Source organism: Bos taurus, chromosome 20, assembly GCF_002263795.3.
Source record: "Bos taurus isolate L1 Dominette 01449 registration number 42190680 breed Hereford chromosome 20, ARS-UCD2.0, whole genome shotgun sequence".
Lineage (NCBI taxonomy): Eukaryota > Metazoa > Chordata > Mammalia > Artiodactyla > Bovidae > Bos > Bos taurus.
This window is the reverse complement of record NC_037347.1, coordinates 62,865,619-62,889,790: the sequence shown is the minus strand read 5'-3', so window position 1 is coordinate 62,889,790 and position 24,172 is coordinate 62,865,619. Positions and strand designations below refer to the sequence as shown.

General features: G+C 40.9%; 1 protein-coding gene and 1 non-coding gene across 5 annotated transcripts in view; one reads left to right on the top strand and one right to left on the bottom strand.

The window, feature by feature from the left end:
- MARCHF6 (membrane associated ring-CH-type finger 6) overlaps window positions 1-24,172 on the top strand; it is an 80,304-nt gene that overhangs the window by 9,918 nt on the left and 46,214 nt on the right. For all 4 annotated transcript variants that reach the window (NM_001205812.3, XM_059878770.1, XM_024981358.2 and 1 more), the window contains exons 2-5: window positions 16,450-16,546; window positions 17,335-17,408; window positions 19,190-19,333; window positions 23,862-23,934. In NM_001205812.3, coding sequence (NP_001192741.1) covers window positions 16,450-16,546; window positions 17,335-17,408; window positions 19,190-19,333; window positions 23,862-23,934 — 388 coding nt within the window. The remainder of the gene's footprint in view (window positions 1-16,449; window positions 16,547-17,334; window positions 17,409-19,189; window positions 19,334-23,861; window positions 23,935-24,172) is intronic.
- TRNAC-ACA (transfer RNA cysteine (anticodon ACA)) lies at window positions 7,226-7,297 on the bottom strand. The gene has a single exon. It is a non-coding gene; the product is annotated as a tRNA-Cys (tRNA).

Here is a 24,172-nt window from a genome sequence, read left to right as displayed (position 1 = left end):
GATTTCTAAGTAGGTTTGTGTTCATAACCAGCAAAGTGCATTGATTTTACTTTGGCCTGAACAAGATTTGTAATTTTACTGCATGTAAATTTGATGGAGCCTTACTCCACCACTTTTCATTTTTAGTGAAGGGCCTCAGGCTGCATCTTTTGTACACTTAGCTCTCCTTTTGTACCGTTGGCCTTGTTATTCTGTTGAAGTTTCAGGTGGTGGAATTGATCCTACTAAACAAAATAGATTATTCATTGACTCCCTCCCCGCCCCCCCTTTCCCCTTTGAGGCATTTTATTTGCACGTGTTAAACTCCTTTAGGAAAGAAATTCCAGGATTTCTCTCCTGTGTGTTTTTGTCTTGTTTCTTCATGGTCCTCATGCCACTTGAGGTGGTCAGGACAATGAAACCAAGCTAACAGAATGGAAGTAGGTTATTTTGCCATTTTCTAGGTTTTCAGATTGCACTTCCAAATCTAGGGCTGGTCACTCCACACTTGTTAACTTGCCTGTGAGATTCACTGTAATTTTCCCAGCCCTGTGATCATCAGTGATTGGAAATTCACCAGTGTAAGCATGCTTCATCATCACAGTCAGAAACCAGATGATGACTTGGGAGCATAGCCTGATAAGGACCTAGTTTTGGTCTTTCTTTTCAGCATTGTTAATGCTCTTGAGAGCATGGAAAGATGGTGGAAAGAGTTTTCTTTGAATTTCTCTGTTGGTGGTAGTTATGCTTGTTTTAGTTTTGTGAATCTGCTAAGATCCTTTATAAAAAAGGAAAGGTTAATTTATGTCTTAGTCACAAACTACCCCCAAACCTGAGCAGCTTAAACCAACAAAAGGTTGACGTTTCTCACTGACATCACATCTCAAAATGGTCCTAAGTTGGATCACCTGGAGATCTAGATGGGAGACCGTGTTTTTGATTCCACAGTCCATGAGGCAGGAGCATGGAGTGTGATGGAGTGTGTTCATCGGTGCCCAAAGCCTTCTGTCTAGAAGTGATGCCCATCACTAGACCTCATATTGCATTGCCCATAGCAGGTCACATGTCCATGTAGGGTTTCAGAGGTGACAGGGAAGTGCAGTCCCACCACAGACCCAGGAAGTAGAATGCCGGAAACATTTGATGACCAGCACTGATGATTCCCACAGTCCCTTGCAACATGGTTGGATGGAGTAAATGTGCTCACTGCCATACGTTTCACTCTACAACTTCATTAGACCACATTTTAGAGAGAGAACCAATTTTTTTCCATGTCATTACCTTTTCTCGTTTCCTGTTTCTCGTTTCTCATTACCTGTTCTTGACTCCTACATCTGTTTAGTCACTACCGTAGAAAATCTTTTGATCTTTTTTCCCCCCCAAGTATAATTAAAGTAAAATTTACCTTATTTAATGTCTGTGAGTTTTTGACAAATGCATGCAGTCATGTAGCCACCACAATCAAGAAGATATAGAATACTTCTTTCACTACTCAAAATATCTCCATGCTTTTTTATGGTCAACTCTACCTCCAGACCCTGGAACCACTCATCTGTTTCTGTCTATATATTAGGTTGGTGCAAATGTAATTGTGGTTTCAGACCTTGAATTTCAAATCATTATAATTAGGCTCAAACATATCTTTATTAATCAAAATAGGAACCATTATAATCAACATGTTTTTTGCCAGTGGGAGGTGCTTGTTTATTCTTGTAGCATAAAAGTCCATGCTTCGTGATTCAACAAACTCTTGGAAAGCATTTTCTTTCTCCTGCTGGTTGTGGAAGCATTTTTCCTACAAAAAGTTGTTGAGGTGCTTGAAGAAGTGGTAGTTGGTTGGCCAGAGGTCAGGTAAACATGGTGGATGAGGCAAAATTTTATAGCTCAATTCCTTCAACTTTTGAAGTGTTGGTTGTGCAACATGCGGTTGGGCATTGTCATGGAAAAGAATTGGGCCCTTTCTGTTGACTAATATTGGTTTCAGGCCTTGCCGTTTTTGGTGCTTCTCATTGCTTTGCTGAGCATATGTCTCAGATGTAAGGGTTATGCCGAGATTCAGAAAGCTGTAGGGTATCATATGGGCAGCAGACCACCAAACAGCGACTATGACTCTTTTTTGGTGCAAGTTTGGCTTTGGGAAGTGCTTTGGAGCTTCTTGGACCAGCCGCTGAGCTGGTCATCGCCAGTTGTCATATAAAATCCACCTTTCATCACATATCACAATCTGATCGAGGAATGATTCCTTGTTGTTGTGTAGGATAAGAGAAGATGACTCTTCAAAATGATAATTATTTTTTGATTTTCGCTCAGCTTATGAGGCAGCAACGTTTTTCACCTTTCCAGTTTGCTTCAAATGCCAAACGAGTGTAGAATGTTGACGTTGATTTCTTGGGCAATTTCTTGTGTAGTTGTAAGAGGATCGTTTTCAATGATGACTCTCGGTTGTTGTCACCCTCCGGTGGCTGGCCGCTAAACTCCTCATCTTTAAGGCTGTCATCTCTTTCGCAAAACTTCTTGAACCACCACTGCACTGTACATTCATTAGCAGTTCCTGAGCCAAATGCGTTGTTGATGTTGTGAGTTCTCTCCTCTGCCTTATGACCCATTTTGTACTCAAATAAGAAGATAGCTCGAATTTGCTTTTTGTCTAACATCATCTCTATAGTCTAAAATAAATATAAAATAAACAGCAAGTAATGTCATTAGCAAAAAAAAAAAAAACCCAAGAAATGTGCATTAGAATGATGTATAATGTAACCACATTTAAGAATGTGTTCCAGCATCAAACAGCAAATTTCAACAATGCAAAAACCGCAATTACTTGTGCACCACCCCAATAGTTTTGCCTTTTCCAGAAAGTTATAAATGGAATTAAACAGTATGTAGCTGTTTGAGTCTGATTTCTGTCCACTTAATGCATTTGAGATTTATTCACATTGTTGCATATATCAGTAGTCTTATCTTTTTTTTAAATTGCTGAGTGGTATTCTATTGTAGGAATGTGCTACAGTTTATCCATGCCCCAGTTGTGGAATTTTGGGGTTGCTTGTTTCAAGTTTGGCAGAATTACACATGAAATTTACATAGATTTCTGTGTGAACATAAGTTCTCACTTTACTAGGTCAAATACCTAGGAATAGGATTACTGAGTGTATGATAAGAGTATATATGTTTTTGGTTTTGTCATTTTAACAGGTATATAGTGGTATCTTGTTGTTTAGTCACTTAGTCATGTCTGACTCTTTTGCAACCCCTTGGACTATAGCCCCCGCCAGGCTCCTCTGTCCATGGGATTTCCTAAGCAAGAATACTGGAGTCGGTTGCCAATTCCTTCTCCAGGGGATCTTCCAGACCAGGGATCAAACCTGTGTGTCCTGCATTGGCAGACGGGTTCTTTACTGCTGAACCACCAGGGAAGTCCGTGGTACTTTACTGTGGTTTAAACATTTTTTAAATGTGGAAAAACATACATAACAAGAGTTACCATCCTAACCATTTTTAAGTGTGTAATTCAGTGACATTAAATATAGGCACATTGTTGTACAGTTACCAACAACTTAATGTGATTTTAATTTGAATTTCCTTAATGATGTTTGCATTGCTTTCATGATGCTAACTTCTCTAGGTTAGCATAAGAAGCAGCTGTTCAAATCTTTTGCTGAAACTTTTTGGATTATTTTCTATCCTTAAGACACCAATTAGTAAGCTGGACGAAGGACTTGAATAATTGACAGAGAAAAAGAACATGGCAGAATGTGGAAATAATCTAGCTTTACTAGTAATAAAACTACTTAATTAGCTATTGTACAAGTTATTTTTGTCCTTATATTTAGTAATGCAGTGTGTTTTTATTAGACGGAGCAATCTACCATTCAAATGCAAGAAAATAAAGTTGGAGGGGAGAAAGCAGAGATATGTAGGATATTAACATTAAATTATGAAAATTTTAATGTTAATAAAATTTGGCCACAGGACTGGAAAAGGTCAGTTTTCATTCCAATCCCAAAGAAAGGCAATGCCAAAGAATGTTCAAACTACCACACAATTGCACTCATCTCACATGCTAGTAAAGTAATGCTTAAAATTCTCCAAGCCAGGCTTCAGCAATATGTGAACCGTGAACTTCCTGATGTTCAAGCTGGCTTTAGAAAAGGCAGAGGAACCAGAGACCAAATTGCCAACATCCGCTGGATCATGGAAAAAGTAAGAGAGTTCCAGAAAAACATCTATTTCTGCTTTATTGACTATGCCAAAGCCTTTGACTGTGTGGATCACAATAAACTGTGGAAAATTCTTCAAGAGATGGGAATACCAGACCACCTGACCTGCCTCTTGAGAAATCTGTATGCAGGTCAGGAAGCAACAGTTAGAACTGGACATGGAACAACAGACTGGTTCCAAATAGGAAAAGGAGTTAGTCAAGATTGTATACTGTCACCCTGTTTATATAACTTATATGCAGAGTACATCATGAGAAACGCTGGACTGGAAGAAACACAAGCTGGAATCAAGATTGCCGGGAGAAATATCAGTAACCTCAGATATGCAGATGACACCACCCTTATGGCAGAAAGTGAAGAGGAACTCAAAAGCCTCTTGATGAAGGTGAAAGTGGAGAGTGAAAAAGTTGGCTTAAAGCTCAACATTCAGAAAACCAAGATCATGGCATCCGGTCCCATCACTTCATGGGAAATAGATGGGGAAACAGTGGAAACAGTGTCAGACTTTATTTTTCTGGGCTCCAAAATCACTGCAGATGGTGACTGCAGCCATGAAATTAAAAGACGCTTGGTCCTGGGAAGGAAAGTTATGACCAACCTAGATAGCATATTCAAAAGCAGAGACATGACTTTGCCAACAAAGGTTCGTCTAGTCAAGGCTATGGTTTTTCCTGTGGTCATGTGTGGATGTGAGAGTTGGACTGTGAAGAAGGCTGAGCGCCGAAGAATTGATGCTTTTGAACTGTGGTGTTGGAGAAGACTCTTGAGAGTCCCTTGGACTGCAAGGCGATCCAACCAGTCCATTCTGAAGGAGATCAGCCCTGGGATTTCTTTGGAGGGAATGATGCTAAAGCTGAAACTCCAGTACTCTGGCCACCTCATGCGAAGAGTTGACTCATTGGAAAAGACTCTGATGCTGGGAGGGATTGGGGGCAGGAGGAGAACGGGACGACAGAGGATGAGATGGCTGGATGGCATCACTGACTCGATGGACGTGAGTCTGGGTGGACTTCGGGAGTTGGTGATGGACAGGGAGGCCTGGTGTGCTGCGATTCATGGGATCACAAAGAGTCAGACACGTCTGAGCGACTGATTTGATCTGATGAAAAAATAAAACATTCTAGAAAACTTGATCATATAACTGAGGTATGCATGATAAAGTTGAAAAGTTCTCCTTTGGAATTTGGGGCTCTGTTTTAATCCTCATTTCTTCATAAACTTGCTTGATATCGTTGGGTTAGTTTAGAACTGGAGTTAGCTGATCTCCGTCTGCTCCCCACTTGTCCTTGGTGTCAGAGGCAGTGGTAGGGTTGAAATTTTTCTTGTACTGTTTGGCTGGATTACAGCAGCAGTTATTGTCTATAAAGTTTTCTGGCTTACTGAGTTGCCCCTTTACTGGTCCTTTGGCTAGAGGGAGCAGGTTTTCGTGGGGACTTTTTTTGGTCTGCTCTCGTTATTGTTTCTAGGTTGCCAGCTTGTCCACCTTAATCTCTAGTTCAGGCTCAGTTCATTTCAGTCACTCAGTTGTGTCTGACTCTTTGTGATCCATGGACTGCAGGACACCAGGTCTGGTCTCCCTGTCCATCACCAACTCCCAGAACTTAATTCAAGCTCATGTCCATCAAGTCAGTGATGCCATTCAACCATCTCATCCTCTGTCGTCCCCTTCTTTTCCCGCCCTCAATCTTTCTCAGCATCAGGGTCTTTTCTAATGAGATCCAACCAGTCCATCCTAAAGGAAATCAGTCCTGAATATTCATTGGAAGGACTGATGCTGAAGCTGAAACTCTAATACTTTGGCTTCCTGATGCGAAGAACTGACTACTCCAGGCTACTTAAGGCAAAACACAAACCCAGAGAACTCACTACTCACTGCTGTGTCTGTTGTTCCTTGGGGCCCCAGCTCCTTTTGCTGGTCTGCCTTTGCTTCACTCTTTAGTCTTCTTATGTGTGTTTCGTATATAATATCCTGTGTTTTTAGCTGTCCTTGGCAGGAGGAATAGGGAGAAGACTATTTTATCTTGATCTAGAACTTTCCATTCTTTTCTAGTCTTTACTGCTGTCTTTCTCTAGGAGGAAACTTTATCCTGATTTTCTAGTGATACGTGTTTTTCACATTTTTGTATTTTTTTACATTTGGAATTACAAAGAGTAAGTAACTTTTTGTGTCTGGGGTTCTTTATCACTCAACATCATTTTGTGTTGTTGCTGTTCAGTTGCTAAGTTGTGTCCAACTCTCTGTGACCCCATGGACTCCAGCACTCCAGGCTTCCCTGTCTTTCCCTGTCTTCTGGAGTTTGCTCGAATTCATGTCCATTATATATGGACACATACACAAATATATGCAGTTGATCCTGAAACAACAGTGGCTTGAACTACTTGGGTCCCCTTTTATGCAGATTTCTTCCAGTAATTATATGGTGTTGCCCCTCATCCCTGTTCGTGGGTTTCATGTCTATAAATTCAACCAACTGCAGATCAAAATTTTCACGCGCCTTTGCTTGAATCCGTGGATGCAGACAGAACTTGCAGATGTGGAGGGCTGACTTTGGGACTTGAGTGCCCTGGAGTTTTGCCGCATGTGGGGGCTCCTGGAAGCAATCCATCCACGGATACTGAGGTAGAGGTGTACTATAGGCAGCATACCCATGTAAATTAAGGAAAGAACTTCTTTCCCCAACTGTGATCCCTGCAAAGTAGCAACTGTTAATAGCTCTTATCTATTTTTCCAGAATAAATGTTTGGCCATGACCTTGCTTTGTTTCAGGTTTTTCTGCTGAAATATGGATTGGCAGGGAAGAAGCTTCCATGCCTTCTACTCCATGTGCACAGACTAGCGAAGGAAACTTAGTTGAGGATATAGACCAAGCGCAGCCTAGCTCTTAGGCAGCTTTTCTTGGCCTCCAGTTCGCTCAGTCAAATCTGACTCTGCGACCCCGTGGACTGTAGCCTGCAAGGCTCCTCTGTCCATGGGATTTTCTAGGCAATAGTACTGGAGTGGATTGCCATTTCCTTCTCCAGGGATCTTCCCAAACCAGGGATTGAACCTGGGTCTCCTGCATTGTAGACAGACACTTTACCGTCTGAGCCACCAGGGAAGTACTGATAAAGGGGATCAGATCAGATCAGTCGCTCAGTCGTGTCCGACTCTTTGCGACCCCATGAATCGCAGCACACCAGGCCTCCCTGTCCATCACCAATTCCCGGAGTTCACTCAGACTCACGTCCATCGAGTCAGTGATGCCATCTAGCCGTCTCATCTTCTGTAATCCCCTTCTTCTCTTGCCCCCAATCCCTCCCAGCATCAGAGTCTTTTCCAATGAGTCAACTCTTCGCATGAGGTGGCCAGAGTACTGGAGTTTCAGCTTTAGCATCATTCCTTCCAAAGAAATCCCAGGGCTGATCTTCAGAATGGACTGGTTGGATCTCCTTGCAGTCCAAGGGACTCTCGAGAGTCTTCTCCAACACCACAGTTCAAAAGCATCAATTCTTCGGTGCTCAGCCTTCTTCACAGTCCAACTCTCACATCCACACATGACCACAGGAAAAACCATAGCCTTGACTAGACGAACCTTTGTTGGCAAAGTCATGTCTCTGCTTTTGAATATGCTATCTAGGTTGGTCATAACTTTCCTTCCCAGGACCAAGCGTCTTTTAATTTCATGGCTGCAGTCACCATCTGCAGTGATTTTGGAGCCCAGAAAAATAAAGTCTGACACTGTTTCCACTGTTTCCCCATCTATTTCCCATGAAGTGATGGGACCGGATGCCATGATCTTGGTTTTCTGAATGTTGAGCTTTAAGCCAACTTTTTCACTCTCCACTTTCACCTTCATCAAGAGGCTTTTGAGTTCCTCTTCACTTTCTGCCATAAGGGTGGTGTCATCTGCATATCTGAGGTTATTGATATTTCTCCCGGCAATCTTGATTCCAGCTTGTGTTTCTTCCAGTCCAGCGTTTCTCATGATGTACTCTGCATATAAGTTAAATAAGCAGGGTGACAGTATACAGCCTTGACGTACTCCTTTTCCTATTTGGAACCAGTCTGTTGTTCCATGTCCAGTTCTAACTGTTGCTTCCTGACCTGCATACAGATTTCTCAAGAGGCAGGTCAGGTGGTCTGGTATTCCCATCTCTTGAAGAATTTTCCACAGTTTATTGTGATCCACACAGTCAAAGGCTTTGGCATAGTCAATAAAGCAGAAATAGATGTTTTTCTGGAACTCTCTTGCTTTTTCCATGATCCAGCGGATGTTGGCAATTTGGTCTCTGGTTCCTCTGCCTTTTCTAAAGCCAGCTTGAACATCAGGAAGTTCACGGTTCACATATTGCTGAAGCCTGGCTTGGAGAATTTTAAGCATTACTTTACTAGCATGTGAGATGAGTGCAAATTGTGTGGTAGTTTGAGCATTCTTTGACATTGCCTTTCTTTGGGATTGGAATGAAAACTGACCTTTTCCAGTCCTGGGGCCACTGCTGAGTTTTCCAAATTTGCTGGCATATTGAGTGCAGCACTTTCACAGCATCATCTTTGAGGATTTGGAATAGCTCAACTGGAATTCCATCACCTCCACTAGCTTTGTTCGTAGTGATGCTTTCTAAGGCCCACTTGACTTCACATTCCAGGATGTCTGGCTCTAGGTCAGTGATCACACCATCGTGATTATCTGGGTCATGAAGATCTTTTTTGTACAGTTCTTCTGTGTATTCTTGCCATTTCTTCTTAATATCTTCTGCTTCTGTTAAGTCCATACCATTTCTGTCCTTTATCAAGCCCATCTTTGCATGAAATGTTCCTTTGGTATCTCTGATTTTCTTGAAGAGATCTCTAGTCTTTCCCATTCTGTTGTTTTCCTCTATTTCTTTGCATTGATCGCTGAAGAAGGCTTTCTTATCTCTTCTTGCTATTCTTTGGAACTCTGCATTCAGATGTTTATATCTTTCCTTTTCTCCTTTGCTTTTCACTTCTCTTCTTTTCACAGCTATTTGTAAAGCCTCCCCAGACAGCCATTTTGCTTTTTTTGCATTTCTTTTTCATGGGGATGGTCTTGATCCCTGTCTCCTGTACAATGTCACGAACCTCATTCCATAGTTCATGAGGCACTCTATCTATCAGATCTAGGCCCTTAAATCTATTTCTCACTTCCACTGTATAATCATAAGGGATTTGATTTAGGTCATACCTGAATGGTCTAGTGGTTTTCCCTACTTTCTTCAATTTAAGTCTGAATTTGGCAATAAGGAGTTCATGGTCAGCCACAGTCAGCTCCTGGTCTTGTTTTTGTTTACTGTATAGAGCTTCTCCATCTTTGGCTGCAAAGAATATAATCAGTCTGATTTCGGTGTTGACCATCTGGTGATGTCCATGTATAGAGTCTTCTCTTGTGTTGTTGGAAGAGGGTGTTTGCTATGACCAGTGCATTTTCTTGGCAAAACTCTATTAGTCTTTGCCCTGCTTCATTCCGTATTCCAAGGCCAAATTTGCCTGTTACTCCAGGTGTTTCTTGACTTCCTACTTTTGCATTCCAGTCCCCTATAATGAAAAGGACATCTTTTTTGGGTGTTAGTTCTAAAAGGTCTTGTAGGTCTTCATAGAACCATTCAACTTCAGCTTCTTCAGCGTTACTGGTTGGGGCATAGACTTGGATTACTGTGATATTGAATGGTTTGCCTTGGAAACGAACAGAGATCATTCTGTTGTTTTTGAGATTGCATCCAAGTACTGCATTTCGGACTCTTCTGTTGACCATGATGGCTATTCCATTTCTTCTGAGGGATTCCTGCCTGCAGTAGTAGATATAATGGTCATCTGAGTTAAATTCACCCATTCCAGTCCATTTGAGTTCGCTGATTCCTAGAATGTCGACATTCACTCTTGCCATCTCTTGTTTGACCACTTCCAATTTGCCTTGATTCATGGACCTGACATTCCAGGTTCCTATGCAATATTGCTCTTTACAGCATCAGACCCTGCTTCTATCACTAGTCACATCCACAGCTAGGTATTCTTTTTGCTTTGGCTCCATCCCTTCATTCTTCCTGGAGTTATTTCTCCACTGATCTCCAGTAGCATATTGGGCCCCTACTGACCTGGGGAGTTCCTCTTTCAGTATCCTATCATTTTGCCTTTTCATTACTGTTCATGGGGTTCTCAAGGCAAGAATACTGAAGTGGTTTGCCATACCCTTCTCCAGTGGACCACATTCTGTCTGATAAAGGGGATAAGCCACAGCTAATCAGGTGTGTGGCTCGGGGCCTACTGAACAGTCAGTGTTTGCCATAAAGTGTTGTATAGCTGAGGCTTATCACCATTCTGGTTGATTTAGAGGAACAATCTTTGCTTTTCCATTTAGGGAAATATTCATACAGAAAGTATGCTTGAACAAAACTCATGTAGTCACAACTTTATCATGTGGGAAAAGACAAAGTGTCAGTACTACAGAAGAGATTTGTGATATTATTTCTTGGATCAAATTCTTTTTAGAGTCATTTAGATTACATGGTTTTAAATTAGAATTGGATTGTTGGTCTCATAGAAATAGACCTTTAGGAATGTTGAGACAGATTATTTAGATCTTATTCTGCTTTCTTTCCCTGATGAGGATATAGACAGTGAAGTTTGAACACATTTGTTTTTGGCCTTGCTGTGTGGCATATGAAATTCTAGTTTCCTGACCAGGGATTGAATCCATGTCCCCTGCATTAGGAGCTCCAAATCATAACCACTGAACTACCAGGGAAATCCCCTGACACATTTTTAAAAACATGATCACTAAAATAGGAAAATTGCTAACAAAAGTTTTTATATTTGTGTGTGTATATTAAATAAACCACATGGTAAGTCCCTCTACTAAAGAACTTCGTGATAAAATTGGACTTGGTAGTGTTTAGTAAAATAGAAGTTCAGCTATGGTATTTTCACGGAGAAGGCAATGGCAACCCACTCTAGTACTCTTGCCTGGAAAATCCCATGGATGGAGGAGCCTAGTAGGCTGCAGTCCATGGGGTCGCAAAGAGTCGGACATGGCTGAGCGACTTCACTTTCACTTTTCACTTTCATGCATTGGAGAAGGAAATGGCAACCCACTCCGTTGTTCTTGCCTGGAGACTCCCAGGGACAGAGGAGCCTGTTGGGCTGCTGTCTACGGGGTCGCACAGAGTCGGACACGGCTGATGCGACTTAGCAGCAGCATGATATTTCCAAATTGCATGTTTAACCTTTGATTTATATAGTTTAAACGTTTAATTACATAAATTTAAAATTCTCACAAATAGATCAATGTAGTAAGCCATCATATTGCCAGCATCTAGATTCAACAGATACAAGCACGGCTGACAGTTCTTTTATCTTAACTCTTTCCCTCTTGCTTCCCCACATTTCTTTTGGATTGTTTTAAAGGAAATCCCAAATATGATATCTTTTCATCAGTAAATGCTTATGTATTCTAAGAGATAATAACTTATTAAAAAAACTAACCATAATACCGCTATCATACTGCTTACTGTCTTTATCCTCCCAAGTTTTAAAAGGCCTGTCAAGGGGCTTCCCTGGCAACCCAGTGGTTAAGACTCCACACTTCCTCTGCAGGGGGCACAGGTTCTATCCCTGGTTGGGGGACTAAGACCCCACATGCTGTTTGGTGCAGCCAAAAAAATAAATAATTAAAAAAATAAAAATGCCTGTCAGTATTATTGCTATTAACATGATGATTACTGAATTCTCTTTAGGTTATCTCTATAGTCCCTTTTGTCTTTGGATATAGCCTACTAGGGATGTATGATCATGTTATCAAGTCTCTAAAATAATTATTATCTGTGATTAAGCTTGATATACACAGGTTCATTTGTTTTTGGCTTATTTTCTACTTTGTTTGATTTTCACTTTTATTATTATGTAAAAGAGTTACATGATTCTAAAACAAGATGATTTAGAAGCCTAAATATTCCCTTTTCTTTCCTTTTATATAATCAGTGGAGCTTGTGAAGTCTCTGATAAAATAATAATATTGTGTACGTGTGTATTTTGAGAGAGTCATAGTTTACTGTCAATTTTACTGTGGGGAAAAAAATTATATAGGGCAGTGGTCCTCAAACTTTTTTGGTCTCAGGATTCCCATAAACTCTTCTGAAAGACTCAGAAGAACTTTTTATTTGCCATATAAGAGAATAAAAACATTTAGAAATTTTTATTCACTTAACACACTCATTATGTGTTAATATACATTTTTCTTCATGAAAATAACCATATATTCTAAAGCCAGAATATTGGTGAGAAGAGTGGATTTGTTTTATATTTGCATATCTTTTAAATGTTTGGTTTAGTGGGAAGCAGCTACATTCAAACAGTTGTGTTCTGTAGTCTTTGGAAACCTGCCACTGTACACAGGCAAGACAGTGAGAGAAGACTCTCCGTGTTAGAGCGGAGATAGTTTTGACCTTGCAGGGCCCCAGTGAGTCCCAGTTCTGTACTGTAGACTCTGTTGAGCAGAGCTCTGGGGCTGATTTAGATTTGTTATGTTTGCTTAGTTTTGTGTTCCTTGGTTTGTCCTTTAGAAGGATGGAATCTTCTGAAAATCAGTGTCTGGATCTAATGGAGATCCAGTCTTCCCAATCGTGCTCAACGCCAGCCCTGCCTGCCCCTTGCGGCCCTCCTGTGGAGTGTGGGGGACTGTGGTGCCCTGGTGGTGGATGGGCGCACCCCGCAGTCTCCGTGGTATTCCCGCCCGCAGCGCCCGCGAGCCATAGGGGCCTCCGCGTGCGTATCTAGGAGGAGTCAGGCTGACCGACAGACGTTTGCCCGATCCTTGGTGGTGGTCCGCACGTTACCTCCCTGCGTTCCGCTGGCCAAGTGTGCCAACAGAGGCTCTCCCTGGCCCAACCGCAGTCCTTCGCCGCATAACTGCTGGCTGCCAGGGCGACGGGAGGCCAGCGGTGTTGCCACTGCTTCCCTCTGCCCTGTGTCCTGCCTGCCACACTGTCTCTGCTGCACCCTACTTCCTGCCCCCGGGGCCGCTTGAGTGCTGGGGGAGAGACAGCAAGAGGTGGAACTACTTGCCCTGTGACTGTACCTGCCCGCCCACACTTGTACTCAGACTCCCCGTAAGTGGGGGATCTTGTGGTGGCATATGCCGGTCTCTAAAGTTAATCCACAGAGGTCTAGGCATTTCTGCTGGTACCAACCCTGACATAGCGAAGGACTTTGAGTGCAGGTTTGGCTTCTACCTGCAGAACCGTGGCCATTCTAGAACTCACCCACGCCCGTGGGCATCTGCAGCTCAGCTCTGATGATTCTAGGTCACCAGGAGGGCATGTCCTGTGGCCCTGTTAAGTTGTGCCGACCAGGGCAACTGGGAATTGGGTGATGAGGAACCCAGATTTGGTTCCATAGAGGAAGCCTGGTAATGGACTATCCCAACCAAGGGGTAGCAGACTTGTTACTCGAAACCCAAGGGTGGAGAGGCAGTGATGAAAAACAGAACTGGTCTCTGAAGGTCTGGTAATTGGAATGAGTCCACTTAAAATTCTTTAAGGTGGATCCATTGCATGGCAAGTCTAGTACCTGCAGCCGAGGTGGTGGTGGTTTAGTTACTAACTCGTATCCAACTCTTGTGACTCCATGGACTGTACCAGGCTCCTCTGTCTCTGGAATTCTCCAGGCAAGAATACTGGAGTGGATTGCCATTTCCTTCTCTAGGGGATCTTCCCTGAGAAGGAAATGCATTGCAGGCAGATTGTTTACTGACTGAGCTATGAGGGAAGCAGCCAAGGTAATCTCCAGCTTCAATGGTAGGGTGTTGAGTTCGGCGCAGTTAAAATACCGTGTGATCTGCCGCCTGGGTTTACAGATGGGGAGCCTCCGCCCCTATCCCCACGCCCTGCTTCTCGACCTCCTGGCTCCTAGCCCGGTTTCCCTGGGCTGACGTGTGGGAGCTGCCTGAACACTGCCGCTGGAAATCATGGCATGGGACCGTGGTTCTGTTTTGTGTTGGAACTTTGCAGAGGCCGATTAGACGCAATGGCTGGGACGTTCCTACTGCACCGCTAGAGCTCAAAGTCTTAGATTGATGCAAAACGGACCAGAGTGAAAGCTGTTGCCATGGATGTTTTTATTAATTAAGGATGAAGGTGTAAAAAGGAGGTTCAAAGAGATTCTGATCCCATATTGTCTCTCCATAAACGATGCCGACTGCCAGCGTTATTTCCGGTAATGTGCGGGTAGCTTACCGGAAAGCAAAGTCCTTCCCATGATGGTAGCTGCAGTGTCTGGTTCTAGAACTGAAATTTAAAGGCACAGTGGTGCAATCTGTGCTTAATTTGATACAATTCAGATAACTCTCGACTCCATGGGAACCAGGATTGACACTTTTGATAGCTTTTTCCTGGGTGGTGGTGAGTGGCTTTTCTGTCTTCCTGGAGTGATTTGTCTGGTTTGTAGATAACAGGGAGACTAGTGTGCTAACCATAGGTTACCCCAAGCGCTTGATAGCCTTAACTTCAACAAATATTGTTTAGTTGCCCAAGATTGAGCAGTCACAAGTCTGTGATGCCCTTAAGTGGCCAGAACCGCACCACACTGCTCAGCATGTGTGCTTCCAGTCGGACGGGTGCTGGAGATTTCATTATTAAATCCGTTAGAGGTAGGCTCTGGGTTGCAGTTGTTAACTCATTAATGAGGAATTCCCTGTAAGAGAGTAGATCAGAAGTTTACATCAAGTCCCTGCCCCTTGTTCACACTGCCCATTGCCCTTCACATTCCCACCTTGGGGTTGGTATTTGGCCTTGGTGGTTCGCTGAGAAGCCGTTCTAAATGAAAGTCACTACCAGGTTTTGGTAGGTGGTCCTGCGGAAGGACCACATTAATGAACGAGAGAGCTTGATGGCGCGCTTTCAGTCCTCTGCATGTCACCCACCACCCCAGGCAGACTGACGGCGGTGCAGTTAGAACCACTTGGGGCAGGAGTGTGAGGAGGAGCTGCTGCCCTCTGGCGGCAGACCCATATCCCTGCACTCCCATGATGAAGATGAAAGTCACTCAGTTGTGTCTGACTCTTTGCGATCCCTTGGACTGTACAGTCGGAGAAGGTAATGGCACCCCACTCCAGTACTCTTGCCTTGAAAATCCTATGGACGGAGGAGCCTGGTGGGCTGCAGTCCATGGGGTCGCTGAGGGTCGGACACGACTGAGCGACTTCACTTTGACTTTTCACTTTCATGCATTGGAGAAGGAGATGGCAACCCACTCCAGTGTTCTTGCCTGAAGAATCCCAGGGACGGGGGAGCCTGGTGGGCTCCCGTCTATGGGGTTGCACAGAGTTCGACACGACTGAAGTGACTTAGCAGGACTGTACAGTCCGTGGAATTCTCCAGGCCAAAATACCGGAGTGGGTAGCCTTTCCCTTCTCCAGGAGATCTTCCCAACCCAGGGATCGAACCCATGTCTCCCACATTGCAGGCGGATTCTTTACCAGCTGAGCCACAATAGTTTCTGCTTAAGGCGGCCTCTGGCTGTTTCTCTCTGGCCTTCGTGGTCTTGGGGTGCCCCCTCCACACCCTGATTGTGTGTGTGTCTGTTACAGTGCCTCCCTCTAGTGGAGGGTTGTCCCCAGGGCCACTCACTGCTGTTTCTATAAGTCCTGAGGTAACGTTTTTGTGAAGTTTAAACTTAGGACTGGACTTAGGACTTTAAAGTGTTAGGAGAAGAATGTGATTGATTTTTGCTTATTTCTATCTATAGTCTGTTAATTATGAGGGTGTGCAGTTTTAGAGCTTCCCTGGTGGCTCAGACGGTAAAGAATCCGCCTGCAATGCCAGGAGACCTGGGTTCGATCCTGGAGTCAGTAAGGTCCCCTGGAGAAGGGCGTGGCAACACACTCCAGTCTTCTTGCCTGGAGAATTCCATGGACAGAGGAGCCTGGATAGTTATAGTCTGTTGGGTTGCAAAGAGGTGTCACGACTGACCGACTAAGCACCATGCAGTTTTAAAGAAAACCACTGTTTCTGTCATTTTCAATTTTTATTTATTTACAGAACTCTGATACAAAGAAACAATTGACCTTTCTATATAATAGGGATTTTAAGTTTCAGATATATTTGATTATCATCTTGATCACCCTTTTCAGTTCTCCATGATGTTAATGATGTTTTATGTAGTGACAGAGTCTTACTTTGACAAGCAATATTTTAGTCTTTGGTGGTCTATTTTTCATAAATTATAACCAAAATAATTCAGTTCTTCTTTTTTCATTAATAGACATATGTAGAGTGTGTCGGTCAGAAGGAACACCTGAGAAACCTCTTTATCATCCTTGTGTGTGTACTGGCAGTATTAAGTTTATCCATCAAGAATGGTGAGTCATCCTTTTGGAAAATTTTTGCCTGAGCTTCACTTTTGTCATCTGTATAATAAAGGGAACTGTTTCAATGACTTTTTCTGTAACTAGATATTTAAAAAAATTTTTTACTATGTTTGGAGATTATCCCTATTGCTTGTTACCAAGCCATGTCATTTTGGTATATTGTCTTTTGCCCATTTGTTTGTTTCTACTGTGGGGAGCTTATATGTTCATGGGGAATATTACGGTTTTGTGGTTTTGCTTAGGATGGTTATAGCTTACATTGAGGAAATGCTTTGTGTCAGGGAATACTCAGTGCTTCTGTACATTTTAGCTCATTTAATCCTTACAACAGAACTGCGAGGTTGGAGTATTACTGTCATTCGCATGAGGAAACTGAAGCATAGAAAGGTTAACTTCTCGGTGGCCCAGCCAGCCAATTAGTGATAGGCCTGGCCACCAGGCAACAGTGTTATTAAACCAGTGTTAGAACTGATGCTGATGCTTGGAGATTCTTTTTATATTCAGTGTTTTTGAGGAGATTACAGTTTACATTAATTAATTGTTCAGTTTAATCTCAGTTGCTTTTTAGTAGTAGAAACTCGTGTTTTTTAATCTTTATTTGTTATAATTCTGTACTCTTCGAGGGCATCAGTGATAAAAAAAAATTAAAGATACTCGAATTTAAAATCGTAAAAGCTCTGTGATATGTAAAACTTTAGTAAAGCAATATTAGTTTTCAGTGAAACCTCAAAATTTCCTTGTCATAAATATTATACTTATGAATATGTTTGTAATTGCAGCTTAGTTCAGTGGCTGAAACACAGTCGAAAAGAATACTGTGAATTATGCAAGCACAGGTTTGCTTTCACACCAAGTAAGTTCTTCAGAAGTTTTCACTGCACTTCTAGATTATAACTGGCTACCTAAAGGTGTTTAAACAGTTTTAAAGCAACTATGTTTGATTTAATTTGTTTTTGATAGTAATAGAAAGTATTGCTATAGCATTTTGGAAAGCATTTTTTAAAATTACATGTTAGCTTTTAACACACACATGTGTGATTTAATTTGTGAGATATTTCTTTCTTTCCCTTTTGTATTTTAGATGAGTTCAAACATATATGAAGGTATAATGAACCTAAGTGTATCCATCACTCAGTTGCATCCATTTTCAACCCATAGCCCTTATGTGTAGTCCCCTGTGCTCTTTAACAGCAAGCATTTATTGTCTCATAGATTCTGTGGATCCAGAATCTGGACCCACCTTTGTTGGCTGTCTCTGGCTCAGCATCTCTCATATGCTTGCAGTCAGTCTTGTCAGCTAGAGCCCCAGTGTCATTTGAAGGCTTGGCTTGGGAGCTGTGGGGTGAGGTCTTGTTCTGATCTCGCTCAGGTGTTTGTTAGGATTCAGTCCCTTGCAGGCCGTTTACTGGGGGCCTGTCTCAATTGCATGTGGGCTTCTCTGGTGGTTCCCTATGCTCTTGTTCCCACATCTCCATTCTTATTACAGAAATTCTATTTATGATTTCATATGTACATATTTTAGCATGTACCTCCAAGACAAGGGTTCTTTAAAAAAAAAGAAACAAAACAGCTATAATACCATTATTTACCCAGAAAAGTGAGTAATTAATGATGCCTTAAATTTGTCAAATGTCCCATCCCTGTTAAAATTTGGGATATCTTTTGAGTTAAAATTGTGTTGGTTGTAATAATAACAATAATAATGACAAATATTTAATTCACTTTTTAAAAACAAGACTTTTTAAGCTCAATGTTTTGTAAGCCTATGGTAAATATTTTGCAGATCTTTAGAATTCCAATTATAATTTATAAGTCTTTTGCCTATTGATTTATACTTAATATTATATACTTTATAAATAAGTAGATGTTCATACTGGCAAGGTATCAAGAATTTGAAGCATATTTTCACTCTGGGATCCTAGTACATTGCTCTTCTTTCTCTTCTGCCCCCTCCCCCAAAGCTTTTTATGCTTTAGTGTTTGTTTTAAGCATCTTGAACTGCTGGGTGTAAATTCTGTAAACTAGTGTTAATTTTACTTTGTTTTTATGTAAAGAGTATATATGATTAAAATCATAACAGTTTACCCTTTGAATGTTGATTGTGCTAAAATGGGAGCGGGGAGTGGCTAATGGACCCCACTGGGCTGTTTGCTCCTGTAGGAAGTAGCTCTGCTGCAGATTCTTGTGCACTGTGAGTGCTGCTGCTGAGGCTAGTATTGGGGGAGGGTTCTTTTTTGAGGACCTCTGTCAGCTTCATCTTTTGCTCCTACCGCTTTAGGTGATCTTTGATAACTCTGGAAACTAGTTGGTTATATTGTTTGAATGCTGAAATGTGTGTGAGTTAGCCTTGCATAAAGTTCCTGGCTCTTGAGTGAGGGGATGTGTACATCTCTTGAATCTTTTTTCCTGCTCAGAGGCCTATTTTGTTGGCTTTTATATTTATGTGATTTGCTCTCATAAATGACTTCTGGGTAAATGTAGTATTATGTTGTAACTATTTGAATTATTTTTCATATGGGACAAAATACTTAAGTGCAATGCAAAGGTCAAAAGTTAGATAGTTCTATATGCCTACAAAGTAACCTATTTTTGAATCTTCATGAATTTGAACTTTTTCCTTTTCCCCCCTTACAGTTTATTCCCCAGATATGCCTTCACGGCTTCCAATCCAGGACATATTTGCTGGACTGGTTACAAGTATTGGCACTGCAATACGATATTGGTTTCATTATACACTTGTGGCCTTTGCATGGTTGGGAGTTGTTCCTCTTACAGCATGTGAGTATTCATTTCCCTACTGCTGGAGTTGTTTAAATATTACACAACTGTTTAATATTATAAAATATTTTTTTCAGTGATATTTATTAGATATTATAATGTTGTGTATTAGGAAAGCCTCATTTAGAACATGTTATTTACCTGAATGAAAAACCATTTTTTAACAAGTGAGCTTCTTAAATGAATGTGGGAAACACAGCATACAGAGGCTAATAATGAAAGTTCGTGAGAGAATTAAAAAACCAAAATCAAAGCATAATTGAAAGGAAATTGACTTTTACTCTTTGAAGTTTATCAGAGCTTTCAAAAATGGCAAAAGATGTGTTTTTTTGAGATTTTTTTTTTTTTTGTAATCCCCCTCTAAAAAACACATCCCCAATGGTCCTGGAGAATTGGGAAGTGTATTTTTCAAATATAGGAGTACTTCTGGGAAATTGGTATACTAACTCTTAGTTGATTCTCTCTAGGTTCTTTGTGTTCTTAAAGACATGGAGAGGAGTCAGTAGTATATGTGCCAGAGTATGTAGATAGGATTCTTTAGAGTTAAATGCAAACAAGATTTTTACATAAGTGTGATTAATATCCTCATATCTTCTTAAATAAGCTTGATGAATTATGAAAATCTTATGAGAATAGCAGAATAGGTACTATTCACTTGAAGAATGAATTAGTAAGCTAGAAGACTGAGCAAGTTCTCTGGGATATGACTCAGACAAGAAGTTGTAAGTATGAAGGAAAAAATTGAGAGATGGAGGCCACATCCTGTTGTTTCAGTATCTGACTAGTAACTAGTTCCAGAAGGTAAAAGAGAAAGCTGAGTCTGATAAAGGAAAGAGGCAAAGCTAGGCCCATTCTAAAGTTTTCCAGTGCTGAATAGGGTAGTGTATAGATATTATGCTTTCAGATTATCCTACAAAGTAATGACAGTCAGGCTGGCTGAATGTTAGAAGACAGCTGAAGCTTCAAAATTTGACAAAATTTTTGAACCTAAAATCTTCTAAAATTATTCAGATAGAAGGACAAATATAGACATTTCAATAGAGGCAAGGAGTTGGAAAGTTTACTACTTCAAATTATTTATGAAATAGTGTTTGAAGACATATTTTACTAAGGAGAGCAAGGAATCAAAGAGAAAGGTGTAATTTACAAAGAAAAACAAGTACTTCTTACAGCTAAATTACAATTGTTGTTAATCTACAATAATTGGAGTAGGAAATGGCTGCCCATTCCAGTATTCCTGCCTAGAAAATTCCATGGACAGAGGAGCCTGGTGGCTACAGTCCATGGCGTTGCAAAGAGTTGGACACGACTGAGCATGCATGCACTACAGTTTTTTAGGTGTCGATCTGAAACTAAAATTCTAGGTGATCTTCACATGAAAGAATCTTGTGAGGGGAGGATAGAAATGAGAGCGTTTTAGATTGTTTGTTTTACTTGTGGGGAAATTATAGATGCTTTAGACAAAACAAGAAAATATAGGCCTAGCCAAGTAAGAGTCCTGAACTAGCAAAGGTGATTAAGAGCAGAGGTGCCACCACTGTTCAGGGGAGGAAAGATGGTCATTTCAATAAATATATAGCATCAACTGGTGGGGCATATGGAGAAAAACGAACCATACCATCATCTCCCACCTGACCCAAGTTAATTTTAGATAGATCATAGTCTGATTGTGAACATTAAAATTTTAAAAATTTCTAAAAGATAATATGTTAGAATAACTGTAGAAGAAAACATTGAGAAATTTGACTTAATTAAAGTTAAGGTTTTTAATTCATGCTTAGATACGCTTAAGAGAGAAAGGCAAGCTACAGAGTAAGAAGGGGTATCTGCAGTTCATATATCTAACAAGGACTTGTATCCAGGATATTTGCAAGGAGTATATAATAAAAGAACTATTAAATCTAAGAGAAAGGCAGACAAGCCAATTAAAACGTGGACAGCAGATGTGAACAGGTGTTTCTGGAAAGAAGATTAAATAGCCAGTAAGCACGTGACAAGATGCTTAGTATCATTAGTCATCAGGGGAAGGTACAAGAAAGGTACTCTGCAGAATCAGCAGAATGGCTGAAGTTAAGGAAAAAAACAGTGCCAAATGCTTTTTATTGGGATGTGGATCATCTGAAACATGTATTCATCAGTGGTAATGAATATAAATATGGTATAACCATCTTGGAAAGCTGTTTGGCATTATCTTTCGGTGGTTAATATTTTCAATACATTATGACCCAGCAGTTCTATTTCTGGGAATATTGATTACAGAAATATTCACAGGACACAGCCTTGTGTCCACTGAAAGACTTGTATATAATAGTGTGATCACTGCAGCTCTGCAGATAGTAGTTTAAAACTGGAACCAACCAAGTAACAGTAGAATGGATTCTGTGCACTTATCCCTATAAGGATATTCTACGTAGTGATGACAAAAGGGCTGGCTGTCGTGACATAGGATAACATGGATGAACTTCACTTCTTTGAGAAAAAGAAGCCAGGCACAAAGAGTATGAATTGTATGATTGCATTTACCTGACTTTTTAAAATAGGCCAAACTGATCTGCAGTGATAGAGATCAGAATAGTGGTCACCTTGTGCTGGAGATACTGACTGGGAAGTGGCTTGAAGGAGCCTTCTGGAGAGCTAGAAATGTGGAGAATCTTATCTGGGTGGCAGTTACTTGGATATACAGTGATGTAAAAATTCACGCAGATACACTTAAGATTTATGTGAATTTTACCTTAATAAAAAAGTAACGAAACTTAGAGGTAATCACTTGGAGAATAGAAGTAAGATGGTGAGTTTTTATCCTAGGGAGTAGGAATAGGAGACAGTGAATAAAATTTGAAGTCCAACAAAGGACAGGAAAGACAAGAAGAGAGGACAGAGAAAGCTGAGTAAAAGTGATCACAGTAGCTGTGATCACTGTGTACATATGAAATTGTTCCACAACGAGAAAGAAGTACAAAACAGCCGGGGCTGATGTTGGAGAGATTTGTTAGCTAACAAAACACAGGAACAGTATTCACCAGCCAGATACTCTTCAAGATGAAACACTTTAAATGAGGAGAAGCATTTTATTTCATATTAATAAAAGAAAACTTAAGAATTTTTATGCATCAGCAAACAGGACTTAGAATGTAAAACATTCAAAGTCATAATGGAAAACTAACACACTTCTCTGAAATCAATAGATCAAATAATCAAAAATTAAGTAAGGACTTTGAGGATTTAAGTAACAGGTAACAAGCTTGATTTCTGTTCTGACTTGTTTACACATACACTCACACACAATTAAAATCTATGTCATACGTTAGCCAGAGAAGGCATTGGCACCCCACTCCAGTACTCTTGCCTGGAAAATCCCATGGACAGAGGAGCCTAGTAGGCTGCGGTCCATAGGGTCACTAAGAGTCGGACACGACTGAGCGACTTCATTTTCACTTTTCACTTTCATGCATTGGAGAAGGAAATGGCAGCCCACTCCAGTGTTCTTGCCTGGAGAATCCCAGGGACGGGGGAGCCTGGTGGGCTGCCATCTATGGGGTCGCACAGAGTTGGACACGACTGAAACGACTTAGCAGCAGCAGCAGCTTTAAGTTAGCAATGTGCCCATGACTGTCTTCATGTAGGAAGGTGTTGAACTGCCCTGTTTTTAAGCACACTAGTAAGGAGGCCTTTAATTTATGAATCCATTTTATCTGCAGACAATTGGCCTTCTGTCAGTTTTATTTTGCTATAAACATACTTGCTTTGAATATTTTATACACAGATAAAGCAATTTGTATTACAGAAAATCTGTTCCTATCTTTCTATTTTGACTTGACATTTGAAAACAGCCATTGAAGTTACTGTAAATTTTTGGTACAAGGCTATAGAGGATGCTTAAACTAACACACAAGTACTGGTTTGAAAGAAAACCTCAACTTTTGGGCCCCATTTCCAAATCTATTCCTGCATGTTCTGGTAAGAGGATAGGGAATGGCTGTATATTGACCTTTACTTCATATTTTCCCTTCATGGCCAGATTGAAGATTTTGTCCTTTAGTTAGAAGACCCTTGAATTTGTGTTTTTAAAAAATTGGTTGTTAGTTTGCTCTTCATAGCATTGAAGCATGTACTCTACTGAAAAGTCCTTTTAATTTCAAAAAGCGTGTACCCCCAAAACTTCATTTTCATGAGCAGATTCAATGAATTTTGAAATTCTAGGTTAAAAAAAAAATTCTCTGTATTATAATTTTGGAGATCTTTTCTGGATTCCTCCCCCTCTTTTTTCCAAACATCTAAGCTCATTCAGTAAACACAAGTAAGTAAATCTAGAGAGAATCTAAACTTTAAACATTATTGTGTAATACTTACTCTTTACTATCTCTATTTTTAATGCTTGATCTTTTTTTTTTTTTTTTAGTTTAGTATTTTGAGATTCAAACTTGCAAAGACTGTTTATTTCAGTGGCATTCACACTTTTCCTCTGTTTAACTGAATGACTGAGTTGTGATGAGAGCTGTGACTGTGCTGTTGTGCCCTTTCTTGGCAGGCCGCATCTACAAGTGCTTGTTTACTGGCTCTGTGAGCTCCCTCCTGACGCTGCCGCTGGACATGCTGTCCACGTGAGTATTGAACCTCATGGCGGTGGAAGGCCGCGCAGTGGGAACGGTGCTCATCTTTTCTTCCACATGCTTGGATTTGTTGTGATTTGAAAAGTCCTTCTATTCCTCTTACCTATTCTAACAGCTACAGGGGAAGCAATTGATATATGAGAATGATGTTTTAAAACATACCGTCTTAAAGGAGTATTTGCTAATAGTGGGAAAGCTAGTTAAGTAAGCTGTCACATAGTGCGAGAAA